At 39.8% G+C, this 9,449-nt stretch overlaps 1 protein-coding gene across 1 annotated transcript; it reads right to left on the minus strand.

Annotated features, from left to right (window-relative positions):
• Positions 1–5,687: 5,687 nt before the first annotated feature.
• On the minus strand, positions 5,688–9,449 carry tas1r2b (taste receptor, type 1, member 2b). Its single transcript, NM_001104723.1, is given in 6 exon segments — positions 5,688–6,613; positions 7,301–7,421; positions 7,554–7,760; positions 7,874–8,596; positions 8,680–8,977; positions 9,286–9,449. Coding segments are annotated over 6 exon segments (2,439 nt in total).

Raw genomic sequence — 9,449 nt, forward strand, 5'->3', positions numbered from 1 at the left:
GCCACCGAAATGAGGGAGCTGGCTGGCCCCGAGTGGACTTATATAGAGACACCCACTTAACATCTCAATGCAAAGAGGGCCGCCTGTCTGCTGCGCTTTAATGAGCTTTATCGCGTCGTTTTACTGCCAGAAAGCTCATATTTTAATGGATATAGTTTAAATTCCAGGATATTTTATCACTTTGTTTTATTACTTATTTCAAAATTTCTGTCAATTTAGCCCTACATTTGGATGTGTGTTTCTGAATAAGAAAACGTGCTTGTACTGCCTTTACATGAATTAGTTGTACAGCGCACCCATGATGGGAGCCTAAGACAGCGGTCAACGTGTGGGGCACTGAGACCTCAAGAGAAGCGTAAAACTCTCCGTTGTGGTGGTTCTGTGCGTCGTGGGCTCTTCTGATTCGCTTATTTAATCTTTTCTAAGTGAGTTTCACGCCACCAGGTCGAAGGCAGCACCGTGGTAATTCTCCTCATGTCTCCACAGCCTTTCAATTTTCTGGGGGCCGGTGGTTCAACTTTCTGCATCTGCATCTTGGTAAAAAATTGTGTTGACTTCATCAAATAAATACATAAAAATATGCCAAAAATGGAAAAAAATAAGCATTTTCGGAAAAGTTGAAATGTTTTTCAAACATCTTTTACGCCTTTGGGATTCCTTTGCTTTTGTGCGCCACCACTTTTTGTCTTCACAGCGAGCTCAGTGAGGCACCGAGGAGAATTGAGGGCCGCCCCCTGTCCCTGGTCCCGCGCCTCCTGATTTTCCACACTTCCCCCTGAAAAGAGTTAAGACTTGGGAAAGTCAAAAGCAGCAGAAACAATAAAGTGACTTTGAGGCTCACTCCGCGCATCTTGTGTCCACAGAATAAAAAATATATATCTCAAAGGGGGTTTAAATAAAAATGCTCTCTGCTCCTGATTATCGATTTGAAAAATGGCAAAAAAAACCTATATATATATAAAATTTGTGTTGTTCATAGGATTTCTTGAATTAAAAAATTTGCTAATGTGCCATAAATTACAAAAGTAATTTGGTTTTCCAAGTTGTAAAACGAAGAAATCGTTTATTTACACTAGTTTGACAAAAACATAAATAACAAAAAGTAAACATTAGCAAAAATAAATACATAGAATCAAAATACAGTTACATATAAGTTTTTTTGTATTTCTCTTTACTTTTGAGTGTGTCTACAAATCACTTGAGAAAATTAAGGAAAATTTATTAAATAAAGATAGATTTGATCATATTTATCAATTTAGTGTTTTTTTTATTTGTTTTGGCTTCATTTTAATGTCAACGCATATTAATACTAAATGTATTTAACACGCTTTTAATACCAGTCTCCGTGGAGCCTTTCACGCACGCGTCATGCTTGTGTTCTAAAAACACTAATTGCGTAACTACCGAAAAATTGCCATGTTTAAGATGCTGCGCAGGAGAATTGAAACGGTATGAAATCTGTGCCTGATGCCTAGACGTGACTGCTCTTTCTGTCGCCTTTTGTCCCGTTTGTGCACCACATTAGCTGCTCTTTTCACGCTCAGTTGTGGCGCGGATGACTGTGGAGGGTTGATGTCAGCGTGGAATCGTAGCCTGCCACGCTATTCTGCACGACAGGAGAAATTTCACCGCCGATTAGTCGCTATAATTTCAATTAGCGCCGCTTCTTTCCTTCAGGATGAAAGAAATCATTAACAGCAGTTTTGCAGAGAGAAAGTAAGGGATGTCAAGAGTGAATGGGACAGCCGCCTCACTCCTGCCAGGACGTCTTATCCCATCCTCTCTCTCTCAAGAAAAGCACAGCAAGAGGCTTGTGCGCCTTGAATGGAGATAAAAAAGGCGAGCCCCATCAAAATACAAGTTAAGTGTATCTTTCTGAAGGAGAGCGCGCAAATTTCCCCACTTTCCCTCTTCAGCCTTAGGGTCATTCATTAACCCAGCCGGACCTTTGTGCTGGACTCCTGCCGGAGGGTACCCGGCAGTGCTGTTGTGGTAATTGGGCCGTTGGGAAACGTGTTAACAACAATTAGTGAGGCAATTATACAATTACTGCAATAAACTCATTTATCTCTAAGAGGAAATGGACGCATTTGCAAGCAAATGGACAGGCGAACACGGAAAACGTGTAATCTGGTCAAACATCCAGATGTTCCTCTCAAATATCAAGGGATTTTCCAATGTATAATATATGTCAAGAACTCTGTAAACTTATGGGGCTTAACGAGATCCATATTGAGGCTTTATTTGATTGTATTTTCGGTGTTCAGTCGGTTTATTTATACGGGCATTATGTGCCCGTGACGCGTTTGAGCTCAGCTTGTTAATATGCAAACACCAGAGCTATAATTTGGCTCACCATGAGCGGAGCAAATCGATTAACCGCCTTCCATTCAGTTGCACTCAACGGAGCTCTGGTGTGGCCAAAGAACACAATGCGTTCGCGATAGGCCTCAGTTACAAACTACCAGGTACGCGCAGGTGCACAAAAGTAGCAGAAATGTTGTCGTGGTGCGCCTCAAAGACACGCGACGGTCGCCTCGACGTCGCTCTGATTAAACATCAAATAGGAATAATGTCATGAATTTCTATAGACTGCACTTCGGGTTATTTAAAGACTTCTTACTTTGGTTTTGGAGCACAATGGCCGCTGTTTGTCTGTGTGCCGGGGTTAGCGCATGAAAGGAGCAGAGGCGCACATTAACATCGCTTAAGGTTTTCTCAAGGGCCGAAATGAACTGGCTGGAAAGTAACTTTATAACTCGCTGGAGGATGAATCCTTTGTTCGACTCCGAACTGAGAGACGTGGGAGTCTAACAAAAGGAGCGTGCTTTTGTTGAGGACTAAAGCGCATGGGTAGTGATGCGCCTTGAATTGCAAAACATCTGCCATTTACTCTGAACGAGCGGGTCCAGATTTGAATGAGAATAAGGAAGCTGCCTTGGGCGCACTGTCTCTAGTCGTGCGTAAAACAGTCATCTAAGCGACTTAAAACGGCACATTTGGTTGAAGAAACGGGAGAATAAAACAATACAAAGTCAAAAAATAAAAACACACCAGGGTTACATTTGTGGCAACAAATGATGTTGAGAAAAATAAGCAAAAGACAAACAAGCATCGGATTTTGTACAGCTTCAAACAAGCTCTTTATTTGAAGCTTTTGAAAGTTGTCCAGATGTGACAGATTTGAACCTCGTGAGACCTCAAGAATTGCCTCAAGAATTGGTAAACTTTGAACAGATACGTTTAAAAATAGTCACAAAATGCGTCGATTTTGTTTCAGCACCAAAACTATCAATTTTATCACAAAACAATATGCAACAGGTGAAATACTTTTTTACCTTAATTTAAGCAACATTCAGAGCCAGTTAAACTAAATTCATTTTTGATTGTGCTTTGTTTTAGTTCAGGGGGGAAACCCGTTTTAGGTTGGAGCAATGTGTAAAATTGAAAGCAACAGGCTAAAAACCTGGGGCGTTTCTCTGATTTTTCTCGCTCCATGTCTTGTATAAAAGAAATGAAACCTTAACAGAAATACTACAAAGTGGTATTGTTTTCGTATATAGATCAGGGCTTGGTCTGTGCTGAATCATCCAAAGGTCTGAATTTTCTTTGTTTAAAGCGTTTTTTTAAAAGCTCATTTTTTACTCTTACATGAATTAGAATATACAAATTTTGATCTGCCTGGCATCGTGTGTGGTAAATAAGACTTTGACATGGGTAGGAAAAAGTCAATTTGTTGGTGTCAACTTTCTCCTCTCCAAACGCGCCATATGCCATACTAAGTGGCACTTCTTTCCAATTCGTTCCTGGTTTCACGGTCCATCCTCTTCTCTATTTGGACCCGAAAGCTGAAAAGCAACAACAAAACGGCAATTTACGCACAGGAATCTGCGCAAGCCCCCCGCGGCACAGCTCCTTCCGTCTCACTTGGGGGTGCAAGCCAGCCACTGCTGAGCGTCACGGCATGAGACTTTTAAATGGAAAGAGGGAATGCTGAACAGACCTGCTTTCTTTTCTTCATCAGTGATGTGCAAACCTGTCACCCAAAGACACCTCTGTATCATGAGGGCCAGAGTACGCCAAAGCACAAAAAAAGCAGATGGAACACTGTTAACTGAAGAGGTTTATTTTGATGAACGTTCAGAGGTAGTACCCTATACAAAAATGTTAGTCTGTGCATCTGTACTACTACTATTAATCCAAAAGTTAAAACTATCGTACAGGGCGCAGTTCATTCACAGCGTGGTTAAAACAGCAAGAGTTACCACCTGAAACCGAAAAAAAGTATAATGTAATTGACTTTTTGTTTAATTATCTGTCACTTCAGGATCCACTTTGCCCAGAATAACTGACACAAAAGCAAGTAACAAAAATGAAAAATATTACAGCTAGTTGAAGGCTGGGTTTTTTTATTCATGCAGAAAAAACCTGTAGTGTAAAGCTATGCATAGATTCAAATTTAGCACAATGTTTTAAACAAATCAAAGTAAAGAAAACCCGTTACTATACCCACTCCCAGCGCAAATTTTGTGATAACAACTAAAACTTATTTTTTAAAGTCTGTTCAATAACAAATAGAAGTCTAAATTACTTTGGTTAGTCCTCTCATTTGTTTAGAAGTAGCACAAATAAGAAAGTGAAGGAACACTATTCTTCATTTAAATAAATATATATACTCCTGACAAATGTATACTCTGTAGAGGACATTTCTTGAATATCTTCTTATCACTGCACACATAAACTTCTTTTTTTTATCTACAAAAGAAATTTGTGGACATTCAATTATCCCAAATGTGAAGGGATTGGTCACTGGGAGTTGTAGATCTTGGTAGATTAACCCTTGTGCTATCCTAGGCACTTTTAAATTGGGAGTTGGGTCATCTAGACCCACTAAACAGTGCGCTGAACTTTTTTCTTCAATGATTTGTGATCTTCACTGGTGTCCATGGATTACATGAAATCCTATCCACCTGTCCACCTTTGTCATGGTAGGGAGAACACGTCAATGGTCATCTTGACCCCATAGGAAAGCACGAGGGTTAAAAACGTTGACTGGATTTTTTTTTCCCTGGTAGTAAGGAGGATTTATTCCTTGACAACAAACAAATGAAGCCACACGGTGGAAGTATTGGGCAGTTTTTCTGCACCACTGTGAAAGGCTGCCATCTAGTGGCCATATTAAGCTTAATAACAATGAATACAATGAAAACAAACACTTGAAGGAAAGCAGCAGCATATAACAGTAAGAAAATACATAGGAAATTGTGGAAATCCACGTTACCAACTAGTAGTCTTTATTCGATTTAAGCACACAAAGAATAAAAAGACATAAAACAAATAGGAAATGCAATAATAGCTTTTAAATATTTTACAATATATCTGAGAAAAACTAGTTATTTAAATATATTTTTGTGTTTCAGATTTAATTCTTAAGAATTAAAGAATGAGCCAAGGCTCATTTAACATTTTTCAGAGAAGTCCCACGGCGTTTTGCACAGAAAGGAACCACGTCATTTAGGCACAAATGTCACAGAGAAACCATTGCAACATATTCCCAAGACTCATAAGATGAAAAGGTTGTTTTTACTCATTTCTAACAATGTTTCCAAGGTTAAAGAGTTATCTTCTCAATAAGGTTCATGCTGAAGATAAACAACAAGAAAATTGTTCAAGCACAGAGGGCAGTTCTACTGACTGATTGTTTTGGTATAGTTCTGAATGAGACTTTGGAAATATTGCTGTGTGTTTTTATTGGGTTGAAAAAGGATGATGTAACATTTTGGAAGGAAGTACCCGACCAGGAAATAGTACAGACTCAGGAGAACAGTGACAGCATTCAGAGTCTGGATGTACTTTCCACGGTAAAGCATATATACAGTTATGAAGATGGTCCAGGTGAAGGTCAGTAGGAGGAGGGAGAAAGTTATCGCTTTGGCCTCGTTGTAATTTTTTGGGAGGTCTTTTGCCATATAAGAGAAAACAAAGCAAAGACATGCAAACGATATTGGTAAAACAAGAGAACAAGAAGTTGCTTTAAGATTCATGTAGCAGAAAAGCACTATTTGCTCTGGGCGCCAGGATGTTTCATTGTAAGGTCGTGGAGGGTCATAGGAAAAGGTGAGAAGTAAGACTGCCTGAACAACAAATGCTGCGCTGATGAGCAGCCATTGTCCATGATATTTTTTCCACCAGATGAGGAGACTGGGGAACTTTGCAGAAATTCTGAAGATACAGACAATCTGAAAAGAACGAACTACAAAACATGCCAAACAGACGGTATAGAACCAAATAAATGGGAAATACCTCAAGATGCAAGAAGCAGGTGTGGGCAGACCAAAGTGAAAGAAAACACTAATGCTACACAAACCGAGGCAGCCCAGAATCAGGAAGCACATTGGTCCTCCGGCAGATCTGACTACAGGTGTGTTGTAGTTGATGGAAAAGAGAACAGACACACTTAGCGTGAGGCCCACTATGACCCAAGTGGTGACCATGATTGCTATTGCAACAGTGTCTGTAAGTTGTATGTACTCAAGCTGACGCAGATTGCACGATGTGCTTCCTTCCTCAGACCACTCTGTGCTCTTGCAGAGGACGCACTTGTAGGGATTTTCTGTCAAAGAGATAGAACACCAGAAATTAAGTCTGAATTTGCAATGACAGCTGACACTTTAAGAAGGTTTCCGCATACTGGAACCTACAGTAAAGTCCTACTCCCTTCATCTTTTGATCTATTGTAAAAGCATTCCCAGTGGTCTTTTTATTTATGAATATGCTGTTTTCAGCAAAATAAATAAATAAATTTCAGGGACAGATTATGCAGAGCGGCAGGAGTTTCATTAGAAATGTTCCGCTGAGTTAGTGCGGGCAAGTCTGCCTCAATTTCCCATCTGTTCTCTCTACTGCCAGCTTACATCCCCTCATACCCCCAATCTAACATTACTGGTGCAACAAAGATGGCAAGTTATATTGGAGCTATCCAGCCATACAGTTTTTAGCCAGATGCCAGTTCAGGTGAGGAAAACAAACACGCACATGGATCTATTCATCTACAAGTGGATTCATCAAAATAGAGCAGAGCAGGGAGCTTTTGGCCAGCTCAGCTTATTATCTATATCACAAATGAGCTCATTTTCAAACAGCATTTTTTTGTCACAATGAATTGAATAAAGAAACATTGGAAATGAAATTTTAAGCTTAATTATCTTTATATATGTCCCCCATAAGAACAATGCCACAATAACCTGTTAAAAACTCAATTTTCATCAGAGTGGGTATTTAAGTCATAGTACTTGATTACCTTCAACATTGACATATGTTCCAGCAGGACAAATTTCACAGGTGAAGCAGCATTTATGGATTCTGTTTTGTATTCTCGCATATCCTTTAGAACATTCTGGAGAACAAACAGATGCAGGCACCTACACAGAACAAACAGCAGCAGTGAAAAGAAGCTCAACAAAAACACTCCTTAAGAATCCTTTTTTTTATTTTGACATTTTTATGCATGTCATTTAGTGTAATATGAACAAAATAGGAGTAAAAATACATACTTCCCCATCTGTATGCCAATTAATTTTGGAGATGTTGATGAAGAAAGTGACCGTTGGGTAAAAACTGTAAAGTCCAACTTCCTCTGCATCACCACTGCTGTTCCAGAAAACCAGAGAGAACAGTCCAGACCTGAGGACACCGTTCTCGTCGAACAGAACTGTGCGGTTCAGCAGGGTAAAATTGGACTTCTGGATCTCTGCTAAAACCTGATGTCAAAAGGAGAAAAAAAATCTTATTTGACCTAGACTGACCAATGTGCCAGAATAATGCTTAAGAATAGTCTGAGTTTTAGCCCAAACTGACTTAATTTCAAACTTACCATGTTTGGGTAGACTATGATGTTGTTACATCCAGCTGTGCCACATTGTAAGACCTTGTGTAAGGCGTGAGCAATGGCATACACAGCAGAATAAACAGGGTAAGAGAAAGATGGGTCCGCATCAAGGATGTCTTTGGCCCTCCAAGTGTCCCAGTTAATAACTTGATTACAAAATTTCTGTGGCTTATTTTCCGGATATCGGCTTTGGGTTTCGAAAGAAGTGATGAACTCACTGAAACCAGCTATTGTCAGAGCAGGCTGAGACAACCCAAGAACAGTTCCAATGTTCCTGATTCCATTCATCTTGAGGAGCCTTTTCTTCAGAGACCATGTGTCAGCTGCTATCCAAACCTTATTTGTAACATTTAGCTGAACAGCAGATTCAATGAGAGCTTCAGCAGCCACTTCTGACGCAAACACAATAATGACGTTTATCCTTTGATCTTCAATGTTTTTGAAGATCTGAGAATAATCTGTGTTCTGGTTGACACTTTTGGTGTAAGCCAGGCATATCTCTGTCGTCTTTATCTTCCTCATGAACAGCTCCAGGCCGTCGTTGGCATAAGCATCATCGCTGTTTAAGAAAGCAACCCAGCTCCAGTTGAAGTGTTGCACCATAGTCACAATCACATCTATGACGTCTTTATTAGGGTTCCCTGTTCTTAAGAAAGATGGGTACTTCACTTTACTTGAAAAAACGGAACTTGAAGAACCGTAGCTGACCTGCATGAAAGAATAGAGATGTAATTTATAAAGCAAAAAAACATAGAAATAAGACTGTCTTGTGTGATCAGAAGACGACCTACCACAGGAATGAGGTCCGGCATGAAGAACGGGGCTACAGTCATTGCCTGGTTGCTTGTGAAAGGACCGATCACTGCTATCACTTTATAAACTTTGTCGTTTGGTTCTGCCCATGGTTGGATTGAACCATTGACTGACATGAGCCTAAAAACTCCAGGAAAGCTGAGTGCGTCTGAGCAGTGGTCAAACATCTCGTAACCAAGGGACACATTTGGAAGAAGGCTGGTGGAGTTGTTGATCTCCTCCACAGAGAATCTCATCAACTGAAACCGCCGATAATTCGAGGCACTAAACTGATGGCTGAGGAAAAGGAGAAGTCAGGACTGCAGAATGGACAGTCAGAAAATTTGTAAAAACTATTTTTGTGCACTGCTGTGGAGGTTTAAATACAAAAATAATCGAAATGCACTAAAAAATTGTTCACAAAAAAAAACAAAAAAAACAAAAACAATCGAAATGTAAATAGAAAATGTTTAATTTCAAAACTTTAATGCAGCAGAAAGAGGACTTTACTCCAAAAGTGCTTGCAAATGTGAGAATGAGGTCATTCATGTGCTCTTAACAGTAATCAAGCTAAAAGTATCACTGCATTCGAATTAAAAACTCACCTGGAGCAGTTGATGGCTTCGGGTCTGTCATGATGAACTGTGTCACTGGCATCATGAATACCAAAAAGTCCACCAATTATAAAATCCCCCTTCAGATTAAACTCTGACCTACACTGAGTCAAAAATAATCCCAGCAGGCACAGGGAAGCAAGAAAGGGTTTCAT

Source organism: Oryzias latipes, chromosome 7 (assembly GCF_002234675.1).
Source record: "Oryzias latipes chromosome 7, ASM223467v1".
Lineage (NCBI taxonomy): Eukaryota > Metazoa > Chordata > Actinopteri > Beloniformes > Adrianichthyidae > Oryzias > Oryzias latipes.